The sequence below is a fragment of the Salmo salar genome, chromosome 10 (genome assembly GCF_965601325.2).
Source record: "Salmo salar chromosome 10, fSalSal1, whole genome shotgun sequence".
In the NCBI taxonomy this organism is placed as follows: Eukaryota; Metazoa; Chordata; class Actinopteri; order Salmoniformes; family Salmonidae; genus Salmo; species Salmo salar.
In genome coordinates, this window is record NC_138300.1 from 76,692,911 (window position 1) to 76,712,937 (window position 20,027).

At 41.9% G+C, this 20,027-nt stretch overlaps 2 protein-coding genes across 4 annotated transcripts in view; both read right to left on the bottom strand.

Annotated features, from left to right (window-relative positions):
- The window catches only part of insc (INSC spindle orientation adaptor protein), a 100,621-nt gene extending 97,067 nt beyond the window's left edge, over positions 1 to 3,554 (bottom strand). The window contains exon 1 of the mRNA XM_014124676.3: positions 3,071 to 3,554. The gene's annotated coding sequence lies outside the window, so the exon portion shown is untranslated. The remainder of the gene's footprint in view (positions 1 to 3,070) is intronic.
- Positions 3,555 to 14,067: 10,513 nt separating this feature from the next.
- calca (calcitonin/calcitonin-related polypeptide, alpha) lies at positions 14,068 to 19,409 on the bottom strand. Of its 3 annotated transcripts, none has more exon segments than NM_001146580.1 (5): positions 14,068 to 14,730; positions 15,039 to 15,227; positions 17,287 to 17,430; positions 18,182 to 18,273; positions 19,296 to 19,377. In NM_001146580.1, coding segments are annotated over 3 exon segments (393 nt in total). In that variant the 5' UTR covers positions 18,268 to 18,273; positions 19,296 to 19,377; the 3' UTR covers positions 14,068 to 14,730; positions 15,039 to 15,064.
- Positions 19,410 to 20,027: the final 618 nt, after the last annotated feature.

Consider the following 20,027-nt stretch of genomic DNA (forward strand, 5'->3'; position numbering starts at 1 on the left):
ATAGGCTCTCAGAAGGCGGAAAAATGCTGAATCGTGGCTTTGCAGGCTCTGGCTGAAAAAAAGTAGCGCGTTTGGGTAGTGGCTGGTTACAGTACTGTGAGACTCAGGCTCGTGCCCGCGTCGACCGAAAGCTTTGTTTTCTTTCCTCTGTTTAGCTAAATGGACATTCCCGGTCGGAATATTATCGCTTTTTTACGAGAAAAATGGCATAAAAATGGATTTTAAACAGCGGTTGACATGCTTCGAAGTACGGTAATGGAATATTTAGATTTTTTTTTTCACGAATTGGGCGACCCTGATTTACCATTTTGGATAGTGTCTGGGACGCACGAACAAAACGCCGCTATTCGGATATAACGATGGATTACTTTGGACCAAACCAACATTTGTTATTGAAGTAGCAGTCCTGGGAGTGCATTCTGACGAAGACAACAAAAGGTAATCAAACTTTTATAATAGTAAATCTGATATTGGTGAGTGCTAAACTTGCCGGGTGTCTAAATAGCTAGCCCGTGATGGCTGGGCTATGTACTTAGAATATTGCAAAATGTGCTTTCACCAAAAAGCTATTTTAAAATCGGACATATCGAGTGCATAGAGGAGTTCTGTATCTATAATTCTTAAAATAATTGTTATGCTTTTTGTGAACATTTATCGTGAGTAATTTAGTAAATTGTTAGCAAATTCCCCGGAAGTATGCTAGTTCTGAACGTCACATGCTAATGTAAAAAGCTGTTTTTTGATATAAATATGAACTTGATTGAACAAAACATGCATGTATTGTATAACATAATGTCCTAGGTGTGTCATCTGATGAAGATCATCAAAGGTTAGTGCTGCATTTAGCTGTCTTCTGGGTTTTTGTGACATTATATGCTAGCTTGAAAAATGGGTGTCTGATTATTTCTGGCTTGGTACTCTGCTGACATAATCTAATGTTTTGCTTTCGCTGTAAAGCCTTTTTGAAATCGGACAGTGTGGTTAGATAAAGGAGAGTCTTGTCTTTAAAATGCTGTGAAATAGTCATATGTATGAAAAATTTAAGTTTTTGTATTTTTGAGGAATTTGTAATTCGCGCCACGCCTATCATTGGATATTGGAGCGGGTGTTCCGCTAGCGGAACGTCTAGATGTAAGAGGTTAAACAAATCAAAATATATTTTCTATTTTAGATTCTTCAAAGTAGCCACCCTTTGCCTTGATGACAGCTTTGCACACTCTAGGCATTCCCTCAACCAGCTTCACCTGGAATGCTTTTCCTACAGTCTTGAAGGAGTTTCCACATATGCTGAGCATTTGTTGGCTGCTTTTCCTTCAATCTGCGGTCCAACTCATCCCAAACCATCTCAATTGGGTTGAGGTTAGGTGATTGTGGAAGCCAGATAATCTGATGCAGCACTCCATCACTCTCCTTCTTGGTCAAAAAGCCCTTACACAGCCTGGAGATGTGTTGGGTCATTGTCTTGTTGAAAAACAAATGATAGTCCCACTAAGCCTAGACCAGATGGGATGGCGTATCGTTGCAGAATGCTTTGGTAGCCATGCTGGTTAAGTGTGCCTTAAATTCTAAATAAATTACTGACAGTGTCACCAGCAAAGCACCCCCACACCATCACACTTCCTCCATCATGCTTCATGGTGGGAACCACACATGCGGAGATCATCCGTTCACCCACTCTGCATCTCACAAAGACACGGCGTTTGGAACCAAAAATCTCAAATTTGGACTCATCAGACCAAAGGACAGATTTCCACTGGTCTAATGTCCATTGCTCGTGTTTCTTGGCCCAAGCAATTGGTGTCCTTTAGTAGTGGTTTCTTTGCAGCAATTCAACCATGAAGTCCTGATTCACACAGTCTCCTCTGAACAGTTAATGTTGAGATGTGTCTGTTAGGCTGGTAAACTCTATTGAACTTATCCTTTGCCACAGAAGTAACTTTGGGTATTCCTTTTCTGTGGCGTTCCTCATGAGAGCCAGTTTCATCATAGCGCTTGATGGTTTTTGTGACTGCATTTGAAGAAACATTCAAAGTTCTTGACATTTTCCGGATTGACTGACCTTCATGTCTTAAAGTAATAATATACTGTCTTTTGTCTTTGCTTATTTGAGCTGTTCGTGCCATAATATGGACTTGGTCTTTTACGAAATAGGGCTATCTTCTGTATACCACCCCTACCTTGTCAAAACACAATTGATTGGCTCAAATGCATTAAGAAGGAAAGAACTTCCACAAATGAACTGTTAACAAGGCACACCTGTTAACTGAAATGCATTCCAGGTGAATACCTCGTGAAGCTGGTTGAGAGAACGCCAAGAGTTTGCAAAGCTGTCATCAAGACAAAGGGTGGCTACTTTGAAAAATGTCAAATATATTTTGAATTATTTAACACTTTTTTGGTTACTACATGATTCCATATGTGTTATTTCATAGTTGGGATTTCTTCACTATTGGGTTGCCTGGTAATAATGGCAGAACAACATTTAAGTGATAGTCCCACTTTCAACAATAATCTGTTCTGCTTTGTAATGCATAGACCTTTTACCGTTGTAATAACAATGTTATTACTTTGTTCTTGCAACCTAATCAATGTCGGTACACTATGTTACAGTGTTGTTATGTAGCATTTACAGCTGTGATACCTGTCTGTGATTTAGGCAAAAAGTTACTCCATTAATATGTCAGTATTGGCACTACCACCGTGCCCCTGACGGGCACTAACTCCATCTCCAGTTAAATATCCCGCCCCGCAGATGAAGATAGCACTGCCATGGGAGATGCTATTGTAATGTGGCTTACAGAGTCTATGAATCAACTAACATAGTAACAGCGGTAACCGTGAGAAACGGTCTCAAAGATGCCCTGAGCTTTCTATGAGCTTAGAGGTGAGTGAGCAAGAGGCAAATGATGCTACCCAGGACTTAGTCAGACACCAGGTAGTAATAGACAACTCTCAAGTTGATCCCATTGTGACGTTACTTATCTCTTAAAGAAGTACAGACAACCTCGCAAGACCCGTCTTACGTGATTTCCCAGGGAGTAAACACAAGGGGAGTGTTTGCCAGACTTACCCCAGCCTCAGGTCAGCGTCGTAAAGGTTAAGTGTCCCCTGGAGTTTTCATTGTCGAGGAGCAAGCCTCTACCAGTGCCCTGCGAGCTCCTCTCTCCTCGCAGTTTAACTGAGGAACTGGTAGCTCAACTGGAAGGAGCTCCCTCAGTCTTTCGTAAGGATTTGTGACCTTAAGGTTTTTCTTGGGGAGAAAAAGCCCACATCCCTCTGTCAGTCAAGCAGCGGAGCATAGTTTCAGCTGGGCGGCCGTCCAAACAGACATGAAAACTATTCTATTTCTGTCTGCCATATGAGCCGCAGCACTGTATTTTGGAGAGAATTTGTGGTCAAGCATGTAATTGCTGAGTTGACCAGTTATGGCAAAATGTAATTGTAGACCTCATCAGATTTGTGGAGAAACTGCCAAGTGAACAAGGTAAAGGACTTTTAAAGTCCCACAAAAACAAGGGAGACCACATAAATAAATGAGGAACTGGGATCCAGATGTGGGAACAGAGGGAGGGGGAGAAGAAGAAGAAAAGGGGTGAAAAAAAGAGCCAGACGGCAGAACTTGCCATCGCAGCAGAATGAAATCACATTTCTAACACGGCGAAAGGGTGTTTACCTTCCTCTGAGAAGTCACAGGAGAAAAAGGGGTTTTGGGAAGGTAAGAGGTTGTGGCTGTGACTATGTTGTTTCTGGACTTTTATCATGAGCTTTTCAGGGTGTCTGGTTGCACGTCAGGGTTGGAAATGACTACCTCCTGGAAAAATTGGTAGCTTTAAATAAGAGTCGGGTGGTTTGCATTACGAGGAAACACATGGAGTCTTTGGCGGGTCTGCATTGCTTCTTGCTAGGGCCCAGAGTTTTTCCCGGTCTGGTCACAAGGTCCGCAGAAACTCCTAACCATAGTTATTACACGTTTGATTGAATAATTGGTTGGTTATTTTTTTTCAATTATTTAACCTTTATTTAACTAGGCAAGTCAATTAAGAACAAATTCTTATTTACAATGACGGTCTACACCAGCCAAACCCGGGCCAATTGTGCGCCGCCCAATCACGTCTGGTTGTGATACAGCCTGGATTTGAACCAGGGTGTCTGTAGTGACGCCCCTAGTACTGAGATGCAACGTCTTAGACAGCTGCGCCACTCGGGAGCCCTAAGGTTCTGTTATGTGCACTAATGCATTCATACATGTTTGTATGTATGCAAGAGCGTGCACGCACACACACTCACACACAAACACACATACAAGTATTGCGTGTCAGATAATCTGGCGCCAAACGTGCTAATTTCCTCATAAATTTTAGCTCATTTCCTGACATTAGCAACAGGAAGTGTTTGAAGTCACTGTATGTGGCAGAGAGAGTCACATTGGAAGGTGTGAAGGTAATCCTCACTTATCCTGACTGTTCAATTGACTGAATCAGCGTCAAAGTCCTAGGTTTTGAAACAAGAGTTGGGTTGTTGTATACAGTACCAGTCAAATGTTTGGACACCTGCTCAAATCAAAATATATTTTATATTTGAGATCCTTCAAAGTAGCCACCGTTTTCCTTCATGACAGCTTTGCAAACTCTTGGCATTCTCTCAACCAGTTTCATTAGGTAGTCACCTAGAATGCATTTCAATTAACAGGCGTGCCTTGTTAAAGGTTAGTTTGTGGAATTTCTTTCCTTCTTCATGTGTTTGAGCCCATCAGTTGTGTTGTGACAAGGTAGGGGTGGTATACAGAAGATAGCCCTATTTGGTAAAAGACCAAGTCCATATTATGGCAAGAACAGCTCAAATAACCAAAGAAAAAATAGAGTCCATCATTACGTTATTAAGACATATGGGTTAGTCAATCCAGAAAATGTCAAGAACTTTGAATGTTACTTCAAGTGCAGTCGCAAAAACCATCAAGCGCTATGATGAAACTAGCTCTCATGAGGACCACCACAGGAAAGGAAGACCCAGAGTTACTTCTGCTGCAGGGGATAAGATCATTAGAGTTACCAGCCTCAGAAATTGCAGCCCAAATAAATGCTTCATAGAGTTCAAGTAACAGACCCATCTCAACTTGAATTGTTCAGAGGAGCCTACATGAATCAGGCCTTCATGGTCTAATTGCTGCAAAGAAACCACTACTAAAGGACACCAATAATAAGAAGAGACTTGCTTAGGCCAAGAAACACGAGCAATGGACATTAGACCGGTGGAAATCTGTCCTTTGGTCTGATGAGTCCATATTTCAGATTTTTGGTTGCAACCGCCATGTCTTTGTGAGACACAGAGTAGGTGAACGGATGATCTCTGCATGTGTGGTTCCCACCATGAAGCATGGAGGAGGAGGTGTGATGGTGTGGGGGTGCTTTGTGGGTGACACTGTCAGTGATTTATTTAGAATTTAAGGCACACTTAACCAGCATGGCTACCAAAGCATTCTGCAACGATACGCCATCCCATCTGGTCTAGGCTTAGTGGGACTATCATTTGTTTTTCAACAGGACAATGACCCAAAACATCTCCAGGCTGTGTAAGGGCTATTTTACCAAGAAGGAGAGTGATGGAGTGCTGCATCAGATGACCTGGCCTCCACAATCACCCGACATCAACCCAATTGAGATGGTTTGGGATGAATTCGACCGCAGAGTGAAGGAAAAGCAGCCAAAAAGTGTTCAGCATATGTGGGAACTCCTTCAAGATTGTTGGAAAAGCATTCCAGGTGAAGCTGGTTGAGAGAATGCCAAGTGTGCAAAGCTGTCATCAAGGCAAAGGGTGGCTACTTTGAAGAATGTCAAATGTAAAATATATTTTGATTTGTTTAACACTTTTTTGGTTACTACATGATTCCATGTGTTATTTCATAGTTTTGATGTCTTCACTATTATTCTACAATGTAGAAAATAGTAAAAATAAAGAAAACCCCTTGAATGAGTAGGTGTGTCGAAACTTTTGACTGGTACTGTATATTTCTAGGAACTGGATCAATGGTAAATCCTTCTCTCTTGAAATTGCTGTTTTCTGCTAGCTCTTACGAACCATCTAATTTCCAACTGAAATGACCCAATGAAATGCAGATGTTCACTATTACAGTATGTCTGTTTATCTCATTGGCAAAAGGGAATGGTTTGCAGAGAAAGACGCACAACTCTCCCCAATCCAGCTCTCAACCTCCAGTCTCCCTCAATTATCAAAATATGGAGTTTTTTTCCCCCGTCATCCAAGAAAACTTTCCATGTGGATTCCAGCATGGCCCCGATTACTCCGTAGCTGATTCCAGCCCAGACAGAGAGAGACAGCGGTAAGGCTGTAAAAATAACCAAATGACAGATGAGGCCTCTATACTGCTGGTGGGGAATGGAGTACAGCTCCACAGTTCTGTCTAGTCTCTGTGTAGACAAATAGCATAGAGGAACATACAAACACCAGGGGCCGTATTCATAATAAAGCGTTCCAGGGGCACATATTGTATATAGCATTGTTTCAGTGCCATTAGACTTCTAAAACATATGGATGAGTTTAATGTAGTCTTCACTGCAAAAGCCTCTCCCTGGAATGTATAATCAGTGGATTTTGTGTGATAGCGGTCCGCTCCAAACTGTTCCAACTGGGAGATTTTGTATACATACTTGTGATTGTGTTATTCATTGTTTCCACTTATCTCAGATCAGGTTCACAAAGAGGCCTAAGATCTTGATGCATCATCTTAACTGGAGCTGTCTGTAACTCACTGATCCTGATGCAGCATCTTAACTGGAGCTGTTTGGAACTCACTGATCCTGATGCAGCATCTTAACTGGAGCTGTCTGGAACTCACTGATCCTGATGCAGCATCTTAACTGGAGCTGTCTGTAACTCACTGATCCTGATGCAGCATCTTAACTGGAGCTGTCTGGAACTCACTGATCCTGATGCATCATCTTAACTGGATCTGTCTGGAACTCACTGATCCTGATGCATCATCTTAACTGGAGCTGTCTGTAACTCACTGATCCTGATGCAGCATCTTAACTGGAGCTGTCTGGAACTCACTGATCCTGATGCAGCATCTTAACTGGAGCTGTCTGGAACTCACTGATCCTGATGCAGCATCTTAACTGGAGCTGTCTGGAACTCACTGATCCTGATGCATCATCTTAACTGGATCTGTCTGGAACTCACTGATCCTGATGCATCATCTTAACTGGAGCTGTCTGTAACTCACTGATCCTGATGCAGCATCTTAACTGGAGCTGTCTGGAACTCACTGATCCTGATGCAGCATCTTAACTGGAGCTGTCTGGAACTCACTGATCCTGATGCAGCATCTTAACTGGAGCTGTCTGGAACTCACTGATCCTGATGCATCATCTTAACTGGAGCTGTTTGGAACTCACTGATCCTGATGCAGCATCTTAACTGGAGCTGTCTGGAACTCACTGATCCTGATGCATCATCTTAACTGGAGCTGTTTGGAACTCACTGATCCTGATGCAGCATCTTAACTGGAGCTGTCTGGAACTCACTGATCCTGATGCAGCATCTTAACTGGAGCTGTCTGGAACTCACTGATCCTGATGCATCATCTTAACTGGAGCTGTCTGTAACTCACTGATCCTGATGCAGCATCTTAACTGGAGCTGTCTGGAACTCACTGATCCTGATGCAGCATCTTAACTGGAGCTGTTTGGAACTCACTGATCCTGATGCAGCATCTTAACTGGAGCTGTCTGGAACTCACTGATCCTGATGCATCATCTTAACTGGAGCTGTCTGTAACTCACTATTCCAGTACAAGTATGTAGGCTGCATCCTGATTCTCCACTCTTCTCCGAAGTCTACACTTGCACACTAAGATAGATTTGACAATAGTGGAAACTCCCTTTTTTATTTTTTCCTATTTCACCTTTATTTAACCAGGTAAGCTAGTTGAGAACAAGTTCTCATTTACAACTGCGACCTGGCCAAGATAAAGCAAAGCAGTGCGACACAAACAACAACACAGAGTAACACACAGAATAAACAAGCATACAGTCAATAACACAACTGAAAAAAAGAAAGTCTATATACAGTGTGTGAATGGCATGAGGCAAGGCAATAAATAGGCCATAGTAGTGAAGTAATTACAATTTAGCAAATTAACACTGGAGTGATAGATGAGCAGATGATGATGTGCAAGTAGAAATACTGGTGTGCAAAAGAGCAGAAAAGTAAATAAAAACAATATGGGGATGAGGTAGGTAGATTGGGTGGGCTATTTACAGATGGGCTATGTACAGCTGCAGCGATTGGTTAGCTGCTCAGATAGCTGATGTTTAAAGTTAGTGAGGGAAATATAAGTCTCCAGCTTTAGCGATTTTTGCAATTCTTTCCAGTCATTGGCAGCAGAGAACTGGAAGGAAAGGCGGATAAAGGAGGTGTTGGCTTTGGGGATGACCAGTGAGATATACCTGCTGGAGCACGTGCTGTGGGTGGGTGCTGTTATCGTGACCAGTGAGCTGAGATAAGGTGGAGCTTTACCTAGCATAGACTTATAGATGACCTGGAGCCAGTGGGTCTGGCGACGAATATGTAGCGAGGGCCAGCCGTCTAGAGCATACAGGTCGCAGTGTTGGGTGGTATAAGGGGCTTTGGTGACAAAACGGATGGCACTGTGATAGACTGCATCCAGTTTGCTGAGTAGAGAATTGGAAGCTATTTTGTAAATGACATCGCCGAAGTCGAGGATCGGTAGGATAGTCAGTTTTACGAGGGTATGTTTGGCAGCGTGAGTGAAGCAGGCTTTCTTGCGAAATAGGAAGCCGATTCTAGATTTAATTTTGGATTGGAGATGTTTAATATGTGTCAGGAAGGAGAGTTTACAGTCTAGCCAGACACCTAGGTATTTGTAGTCCACATATTCTAAGTCAGAACCATCCATGGTAGTGTTGCTCGTCGGGCGGGCAGGTGCGGGCAGCGAACGGTTGAAAAGCATGCATTTGGTTTTACTAGCATTTAAGAGTAGTTGGAGGCAACCGAAGTAATGTTGTATGGCATTGAAGCTCGTTTGGAGGTTAGTTAACACAGTGTCCAAAGAATGGCCAGATGTATACATGATGGTGTAGTCTGCGTAGAGGTGGATTAGGGAATCACCCGCAGCAAGAGCAACATCGTTGATATATACAGAGAAAAGAGTCGGCCCGAGAATTGAACCCTGTGGTAACCCCATAGACACTGCCAGAGGTCCGGACAACAGGCCCTCCGATTTGACACACGGAACTCTGTCTGAGAAATAGTTGGTGAACCAGGCGAGGCAGTCATTTGAGAAACCAAGGCTGTTGAGTCTGCCGATAAGAATACGGTGATTGATAGAGTCGAAAGCCTTGGCCAGGTCGATGAAGCCGGCTGCACAGTACTGTCTTTTATCGACGGCGGTTATGATATCGTTTAGTACCTTGAACGTGGCTGAGGTGCACCCGTGACCAGCTCGGAAACCGTATTGCACAGCAGAGAAGGTACGGTGGGATTCGAAATGGTCAGTGATCTGTTAATTAACTTGGCTTTTGAAGACTTTAGAAAGGCAGGACAGGATGGATATAGGTCTATAACAGTTTGGGTCTAGAGTGTCACCCCCTTTGAAGAGGGGGATGAACGCGGCAGGATTCCAATCTTTAGGGATCTCGGACGATACAAAATAGAGGTTGAACAGACTGGTAATAGGGGTTGCAACAATGGCGGCGGATAGTTTTAGAAAGAGAGGGTCCAGATTGTCTAGCCCAGCTGATTTGTATGGGTCCAGGTTTTGCAGCTCTTTCAGAACGTCTGCTATCTGGATTTGGGTGAAGGAGAAGCTGAGGAGGCTTGGGCAAGTAGCTGCGGGGGGCGCGGAGCTGTTGGCCGGTGTTGGGGTAGCCAGGAGGAAAGCATGGCCAGCCGTAGAGAAATGCTTATTGAAATTCTCGATTATCGTGGATTTATCGGTGGTGACAGTGTTACCTAGCCTCAGTGCAGTGGGCAGCTGGGAGGAGGTGCTCTTATTCTCCATGGACTTTAGTGTCCCCTCTAGGCAATGCTTACACCAATCCTATGTTTTTAACTCCATGATGGGGAGTGTGCAAGTGCACACTTCTGGAAGAGTGGAGAATTGGGACGCAAGCCTTATGCACTGACCTATAGGTATTCTGGTAGCAACTCACAATAGAGGCCACACGCTTACTTAATTTGTGCTTCACCATACTGATGATACCATGTAATGTTGTGTGATTGTTCCCACCGGGGACCAGTACGGAGAAAACAAAGTATGCACTCAATACTGTAAGACACTCTGGATAAGAGCATCTGCTAAACTACTGTAAATAGTACTTAATTCATATTGGTAGATCTTGTAGAATTACAGCTATCACTAGCCGGCTTCCACACGGTTACACAACCCTGCACCTTATAGGCTGCTGCCCTATATACATAGACTTGGAATCACTGGGCACGTTAATAATGAAACACTGGTCACTACAATAATGTTTAAATAATGTTTACATACTGCTTTACTCATCTCATATGTATATACTGTATTTAATTCTACTGTAGTTTAGTCAATGCCACTCCGACATTGCTCAATCTAATATTTATATATTTCTTAATTCCATTCTTTTACTTTTAGATGTGTGTATTGTTGTGATTTGTTAGATACTACTGCACTGTTGGATCTAGAAACACAAGCATTTCGCTACCCCCACAATAACATCTGCATAATATGTGTGTGACCAATAAAATTAGATTTGTGACATGTAGTCCATTTATGCAAAGGCTGTTTTATCGCCACCTGTTGGAACATTGTTGTAAAAAGAAGAAAACCCTACATCCATGGGTGACAGGCTACAGTAGTTTAGCAGCGCCCTATAAACTAACACCTGTAGTGATGTAGGTTTGTAGCATGTCCTGGAAAAGAAATACAATGCAATTCGATGCTAAATTAGGAACCAGAATACAGAATGATCACTTTAAACCAGGGATGGACAACTTTGATGGGGTGAGGAACACAAAAATCTGAACTTATCATCGGGTCCGCTGTGGCTCACAGGTCTGCTTACCCACATCCATACCCACACATGCAATCAGAGCCAGCCCTAACCTTTTGAGGGGCTCTAAAATACAAAAATCTGTTTTAGAGTTAAGTTGCTGCAATTCTACACATTTTGCCATGTACGAAGAGAACATTTTGCAACTGTATAACTAATTTCATGCAATTCTGCTCATTTTGCCATGGGGCGGAGAGAAAAATGAGAAGATTTACAGCTAATTCCCTGCAATTCTACACATTTTCAATAGTGTGCAGAGAAATGTTTGCCGTTTCTAAGCAAATTTCTTTAAATTCTACACATTTTAACCTGACTTATATCTGAGTGAGAGTGACTACCAAAATCCATAAGGGCCCCCCGGTCTTTAACTTACCAATTTCAAAAATGGTAGCTGACATGGGCTAATTGAGTGACTGTCAGTGACTGACAATACAAAGGAAGAACTGTAGATGCACAACCACATTTTGAAATTGCACCTTGTGTATTCTACTATTCTAACTCTCAACAGTAAGTTGAGTCCCCGACAAAGTTCGTAAAAAAAGGAAATTGATCCGCGGGCCTACAAAAGGGGGCATGCGGCCCATTGGCCACCAGTTGCCCATCCCTGCTTTAAATGAATAGTTGTACTTGACAATTCCACGTGAATTAAAAAAAATACAGGATGAAATCCACCACAGGATTGTCATCATGGTAACCAAATATCAACATAGACAAACCTTCTATAAAATACCAGAATGCTGTGGTAGCCATGCTGGTTAAGTGTGCCTTGAATTCTAAATAAATCACTGACAGTCTCACCAGCAAAGCACCCCCACACCATCACACCTTCTCCTCCATGCTTAATGGTGGGAAATACACATGCGGAGATCATCTGTTCACCCACACCGTGTCTCACAAATACACTGCGACTGGAACCAGAAATCTCAAATTTGGACAGATTTTCATCGGTCTAATGTCCATTGCTCATGTTTCTTGGCCCAAGCAAGTCTCTTCTTCTTATTGGTGTCCTTTAGTAGTGGTTTCTTTGCAGCAATTAGACCATAAAGGCCTGATTCACACAGTCTCCCCTGAACAGTTGATGTTGAGATGTGTCTGTTACTCTGAACACTGAAGCATATATTTGGGCTGCAATTTCTGAGGCTGGTAACTCTAATGAACCTGTCCTCTGCAGCAGAGGTAACTCTGGGTCTTCCATACCTGTGGCAGTCCTCATGAGAGCCAGTTTCATCATAGCGCTTGATGGTTTCTGAACTGCACTTCAAGAAACTTTCAAAGTTATTGAAATGTTCCATATTGACAGACCTTCATGTCTTAAAGTAATGATGGACTGTCGTTTCTCTTTTCTTATTTGAGCTGTTCTTGCCATAATATGGACTTGGTCTTTTACCAAATAGGGCTATCTTCTGTATACCACCCCTACCTTGTCACAACACAACTGATGGGCTCAAATGCATTAAGGAAAGAAATTCCACAAATTAACTGTTAATTAACAAGGCACACCTGTTAACCGAAATGCATTCCAGGTGACTACCTTATGAAGCTGGTTGAGAGAATGCCAAGACTGTGCAAATCTGCCATCAAGGCAAAGGGTGGCTATTTGAAGAATCTCAAATGTAAAATATATTTTGATTTGTTTAACACTTTTTTGGTTACTACATGATTCCATATGTGTTATTTCATAGTTTTGATGTCTTCACTATTTTTCTACAATGTAGAAAATAGTAAAAATAAAGAAAACCCCTTGAATGAGTAGGTGTTCTAAACCTTTTGACCGGTAGTGTATATTGAATTTGTACCTTTAAAACAACACCAGATCTTCAATTTTATATCCACTTTTTTTTTTTTTTTTAAACGCTGGGCAGCACCTCCTACTGGAGAATTGATCTACAGCTACCCTTGTCTCCCATCCAGGGTTTTAACCAAGCACAGCCCAAGACATGTTTGACAACTAAATAAAAAAATCAGACATTGTTTTTCCATTGGAATTTGGTTGTGCTTTTAGATTGTTGAAAACATAGTGATAACACATTGGAAATTCAACTAACTTTTGATCAACATCTCAACCAAATATGACCCAATTATTATACATTAAAAATGTATGAAATGTATGCATTCACTACTGTAAGTCGCTCTGGATAAGAGCGTCTGCTAAATGACTAAAATGTAAAAAAAAATGTAAAAATTATCCATGTTGAAACGAAGTGGTGTTCCCAGTAAGCGGTATATGTAAAAATAGATATCATGGAAATATGGAAATGTAATAGAATCCTTATAAGCCTTCATTGACTCAGAGGAACAGCTGGTTGGAGGAGGGTTGTGCCTCTTAAGCTAAAACAATTTATCATACCATTTACACTTGAATTGTCTGACGTAGACAATGCAACACAACGCTTTCACAGACTGAGCAAGACCAAGTGAACACTGGCTTAAGGTTTCGCTGATTTTATTGTGCGATTCATTTCTATTGTCTCTTATTTTATAGTTTTATTTTCTTATTCAAACTCATATGAATGTGTTCATGTTATCTTCAACCTAGTATTAATGCAGGTTAGTGACTGGGACAAAGCATGCTTGAATTCTCCAATTGAGGTGGAATAGTCTAGTTTTACAATAGGAAAATATTTCTTTGACAATATTGGTTTCCATTTTTGGGGATTTACTATGAAAGGTTTGTCTTTTGTATGGAAATGGATGTGTCACAGGACCTTTCTGTGTCACAGGACCATTGGCACAAGTTGTGTACAGTATGTTTAAAACAGTGTGAACGGTTTGGACTGAACTAGTTTGGACAGATTTCTGTGCTGTAGAATTACCAACGTGTGTCACACAGTGAGACCAATGCATTCACGAGTTCAGGAGAGTTCAGGAGAAAATCGGCATGGTCTGAAAGCTACTCATCGCATGTACAGTAAAGGTGAAAGAAAATCAACAACACAACAGTTCTCTCTTCACCTAAATACTTAATTAAACCTTGAAGAACAACACAAGTACCCCAAACCCGAATGTATCTAAAATACATTTTAATCTTGCTGAAATTCACAATTGTTACAATATTAATCTCTTGAATATTTTTTCAGTGACATTCTCTTCGTGGTCTTCTTATAATCTTGATACATACTATACAGTCATGTGATGTAAAGTGTTTTACATCAAGGCACAAGACACAGCCGTTGTGAGGGAGCCTAGGGAAGGCTGATCTTTAATGTCGATCCCTGCAGGGCACAGCACAGCAAACAGGTGCCGGTGGGGACAGGGAGGGATGAGTGACGGGGAGAATGGTTCACATGGTACAAATGTGCTCTATAGACAGAATAAATAATAATAAATAAGCACTGGTGCTTTTTTCCAATTCATTTTAAATGAATTTCATGTATAAAAAAAAAGGAATGTGGACATTTTCTTTGGGATTTGGGGATTCTGCTGTCAATGTACATAATGGAGGTTGCTGTCATTCTCCCCCTTTTTTCTCTGGTTTGCCAAAAGCTAAATTAAAGTTTCATAACATTATGGTATTGAGAGGAGGAGTCCTAATATCCGAAGGGGTTTATTTCTGTAGATGTGGGGGAGTGGATGAAGGGGCCAGTGTGTTTTTTCTCTTTGTTTGTTTTGTTGTTTTCCCCCAGATATGTTCTGATGTCATCGCGTTAAGAAGGATCAACCTCTGAAAGGGAAGAGAGAGAGGAAGAGAGAACGGACAAGTCAACAACTTAGAGCCCAGCGCCTTCTGTCTGTCACAAAACGTACATCTCTGAACAAAAAACAAGACCAAGCAATTATTTTTCATTAAACACAGGAAATCAATTCTCAATGTAAAATCTTAATTCAAAAAATGGTATCTTAATTTAGTCAAGTAAACTATTTGCCTATGGTGATGTGAGGCATTTAACTAATTAAAAAGCTACAGAATTTAAATAAGAGATAGCTGAAAGAACAGAGACAGAAAGGACAAAGACGAGGAAGAGTATTCACCGTATCCCTGAAGGTTGTTGGAATGTTCATATCTGGGTGTTTCTCCTCCGCCGGCCGAAAGCCTTGGAGCCCACATTGGTGGGGACAAAGTTACTGTTGCCCATGCCCCCCGACCGGCTCAGGAAGTCTGCCAGGCGGTGAGTCACGCAGGTGGCCGTGTTGCAGGCTCGCTTCTGTGCTGTAACGCTGCTTTGGGAATGGAGACGGGGTTAACAGTACCTCATACACATACATTACACAGACGCACAGAAGCATTTGTGTTCGCACTCATGCCAGACACGTACAAATGTACACATACTCAAGCACACGCACAAACTGTCCGTACAAACAAACACACACACACACTATCAAAACACACACACACACTATTTCCTTATCTAATCAAGCAATACTGTTCTATTTTGTACAAAACATCTGCTTTACGACACCTCCATGAAATGAAAGTATCATTGTCATTAACAGGAGTAAAACAATTACAACTAAACACATAAAAGTAGACCGTGGATTAATATAGTCTCTGAAAATGTTAGATCATTAGAATGGTTCAGTCGATCATAATTCTTACCTTGAGACTTGGTGAAGGTTCTAGAGATAGATCAAGGGTATTGGAAATGCTATAATAACTATGATTTACTCTATCCTGCAATGAAAAAAATATTGAATGCCATTGTTGGAAGAGCCAAAGCTAGGTCCATAAAACAAATTGTTTAATTACTAATATTCTATTTCTTAAGAAAAAAAAGGTAAAAGCCTTCCTGGTAGAAAAATAGGTTTATTGAACAAGAAACATGGTGACGGCACGAAGAAACTATTTATTATGGTTGAATGTTACTTAGGTTATCTCTTAGGAATTTGGGTTATAAGGAATTTGAAATGCAATCAAATTATACGAATATACACAGTGAAAAAAAAATCGATATATTTTGATTCGTTCTTTTGAATAATTGTAATTTACAAGAGTTGATTGTCTGAACAGATACAACATGTCATTCTTTGCCGAAAACGGAAAAGGAATTGTCAAAAGAAGAATAGAAAAATTAAGAAGTGGGGGTTGCAATGGGAGATTCGCTCTTAGGTCAATCAAGCAGGAAAAATCCACATGCACTGAGACTTGTCAAACAAAAACCAGGAGGACGTGATAATGAAAAGAGAGGGAATAGGAGGAGGGCGGAGGGTTAGATGCTGTCAAACGTCTTCCCGTAGCTTGCATAGCGTTCGCTCTCGGGCGCGCTGCGTTTCTTGCCAGGCGTGCCCGCGCCCACGTCCGTGCGGGGAAACGTTTGTAATTTGTGCAGGTCCTGGGACAGTTTGCCCAGCACGCAGGTGCTGAGGTTAGAGCAGCGCTTGGTAATGGGTCTTTCCATGCTGTCAAGAGGGGAGAGATAAACATGCAGAAAACAGGCTCATAGTAGCAGGACACATGCAGATTGCTCTCTCTCCCGCACTCACACTCTTCTCTGTCGCTCTCTCTGTCGCTCTCTCACTCATGTTAGTACTGTATCACCCCCTTTCCTTCATGCATTTTCCCTACAAAACGCATTGTCAGACATGCTGTCATTGGCAAGAAATGAACATTTCCAAAACATCATGCTTCCCTTCCAATCACTTGAAGAACTTGAACATATCAAACCCCATGCTCCAACTCCATTAACGTCGTCATACCCCACCCTCATATCAACCCAAACAGAACAGAACGGGTATAGCTTCCCGCTGTCATGCGACTCTTTCCGCCTCCACTAACTGAGAGCATGCAGTTATCCATCAAGGTTAAGCATTCCCCGCTAATATAATATCTTCAGCAGGCAAACAGGCTGTTAACATTCGTCCATTCAAATAAATGAATAAATCAAACTCATCCATGCGGGAGGGTTACGATAGAGATATTGTTGGGGGGGATTAGGTAGGATATCCCTCCTTAAAATGGGGAGAACCAATTTGTCTGAGCACATACCTCTCTATATGGCTTAAATTAAACTCCAGCAGGACACACTGCTAAGGTGGCTAAAAGACATATCTCCAGACAGGTAACACAATTGTGGTTACAATTGTTACGAGTTCATTCTTAGTTTAAAACGTTTGGTCAATGGACCGTTGACGCACTTCCACTCCATACGAAAGTAGCTCTTACCGTCAATACTGACCATCACGTTTAATTCATCATCAATCCCTTAATTGGTAGCCCTGAGCTAGGAGGCAAACTCGGGTATTGTTAAGAATGAAGAAAGGAAGAAGGAGCAGTTGTCTGTACCTGTTGCCTTCGTTGCCTTCGTTCTCTTGCTGCTCCAGCTCTTCGGCTGTCATCTGCACAAACTCCTTGACTATGGCGTTGAGTAACCTTCTTGCCTCGTAGTCCGTAAGGGTGACTCGGTCTGTCATGGACTCCATGCCCGGTCTAGAGGAGGAAGGAAGAGGGTGGGTGAAGCACAGGGATCCGCATAAAAACAAAAGTTATCAACCGCAGTAAAAAAAGAAAAGAAATAACATGCACGGAGCGTCACTAAGTCTAAAAGGTATGACGTGAGACTGGAAGGGACCCTAGCCAACATTGAAAACAGCCATCTGCTAACAGTCCTCCTGCTAAAAAGGGCCGACTAGTGATCAAATTCAGATTTATGACTAAATCAATAGCTTCATGAGAACGGGGAGTGGCTTGGATGTTTTTATATATCAAATGTGTCTCTTCTAAATTAAATAACTTTTATTTTTTATTGTATTTTTTTTTATTATTACAGCACTTTTACACTTAACTGGAGTGCACTTATGTGATATTGGATTAAGGAACATATGAATTTATGTATTTGTAACAGTAGACTAAATTACCCAAAAAATCAGTAGTCTAAATTCACAGAAAAAAATATATGTATTATATTCCTTTGATCACAGAAAAATTATAAATTTCCCCCAAAATGTCACTGAAAATGTTCATTATTAAATAATAAATGTATATTTGGTAGTACTTCCAATCCATATTTTCATGTCATATTAAACATGTGTGTGTGTGTGTGTGTGTGTGTGTGTGTGTGTGTGTGTGTGTGTGTGTGTGTGTGTGTGTGTGTGTGTGTGTGTGTGTGTGTGTGTGTATGTGTGCGTTGAGTGTCATTTCTTAATTTCCGTCTGTCTGTCAGCAAGTCTGTCTGTCTCACCTGGAGGGGGCTGCTTGTGAGCTGTACATCTGGCAAATGACCAGGGCATAAGCAACAAGGAAAGCAGAAATCTTCAACATAACCATGGTTCCCTACAGCAAAGAGACAGTCCCATGAGCTCCACAGACTTGATACAATTACATTAACATCTACATTTAACAAGAGAGAAGCAGGTCGCCATCACAATAACGATCAGCGTACATTTACCAGAATGAGATTAAGCATTGTACGGCTAATGTAACACAAATTGTTTTTAAAGGATTAATTGTGAAGTGAGCTACTACATATATGGCTCTTTCTAACTCTGTATTGAGATGGCAGACTCCGCTCTACCATGCTAGCTCAGCTCAGTACCACTGATCTCTCAAGCTTCACATCCATCCTTCTATCGCTCCATGCAAACAGCCAAAAGGAAACGGATCCACGTGATAGTCCTGCACTCTTCTCCATGGAGCGAACTATCCCTCCATCTCGCCTTCCCCAGTACAGGACAGGACATTCTCTGAGTTGAGCCTTGGCGTGTCCAGGCATGAATGGGGTCCAAGCATGTTGCTCGGTGTGAACTGAGGGGACGTAGCATAAGCTAGCCGATGTGAGGGGAGAGTGGCTCCATCCAGCGTGCCAACTCCCGGGGGGGGGGGGGGGGGGACACACCAGTACATTAGTGTAATGAGCTGCTACCACTCTCTCACACACAGGCATTCCATCTCTCCTCTCAGAGAGCCTCCAGCCTCCATTCATCCATCCCTCTCTCTCGCTCTATTTCTAGCTTACTCGCTGTTTCCTTCTGTTTTTTTCTCTCTCTAACTCACTATTTGGTCTTTCACTCGCTCTTACTCACATTTTCTTTATATATTTCTCGCTCTCTCCATCTTTCTTTCCCTCTTTTCTGTTCTGCCTCCACCACAGAGCAGACCGGACCCTCACTGAGGGAGAGTTGTGACCCCTACGACCACACTTCAATCCCATTAACGTCGCCATCACACTGCCCACCGGTCAACACTCCCCATATCTGACGAGTTACAATGGAGCACTAAGACACAACCCATTAAGTCAACCTTCATCTAAATACAGTCCGTCCACCATGTGAATCTGGTTTAAAGAATCCACTTACCTTTTGTGTTAATCAACGGGCAAAAAAAATATATAGCTTTATATGAAACGCCTAAGTTGACTTCTCTCAACTTGAAGACCAACTCTTGGTTGTGTTGCATGCAGTGCCGATGCACAAGCCTATATATCCACCACTTGGATATGTGCATTGACTGTGTAGGTGTTTAATTATCGCCTGTCGGCCAATCGCGTCGATGAGACGCACCCGCGAGCCAATGGGACGATGCCCCTTACTTCTGGCACACTAATAAGGGATATGGCTTTGCAATGACGTCATTCTTTTGTCACTAAGTGCTCCATTCACAAAATCCACTGTCATTTGGACCATTTGATATCCACATTTGCATTGAGGTCATTCATTAAACCGGAGCTAATCTAATGAATGGCCACAGAAACCCTCCCCAGCAATAAATATTTTATAGGATTCCAAAAATGTTACATGCATGCTATTTTTCAAATGCCAAATCGATAAACCCACAGCGAAGTACTTGTGGGCAGGGCCATCTACTGGGAACGACGACATACTGCAGTCCCATCCACTCCTGGCTTGGTGCTACTCGCCAGTCAATTCCACCGTCTCAGGCTGAAACTCAAAGGATTTTATGTCATATGATCCAAGATTTTAGATTTGAATCATCCGATAATGGTTTTAATGTCATCTCAGTTGAGTTTATGAGTACGAGTCTTTCTAAATTATCCACAGTAACACTTTAAATTAAGGTACCCTTATGAA

Coding starts and splice junctions, on each gene's coding strand:
- calca (XM_082956571.1), bottom strand. CDS start 18,267: ATGGTTATGTTGAAGATTTCTGCTTTCCTTGTTGCTTATGCCCTGGTC. Junction 17,431..18,181: donor TCACAAGCAGCCCCCTCCAG/GTGAGACAGACA, acceptor TTCCTCCTCTAG/ACCGGGCATGGAGTCCATGA. Junction 16,404..17,286: donor GAAGGCAACGAAGGCAACAG/GTACAGACAACT, acceptor CCCTCTTGACAG/CATGGAAAGACCCATTACCA.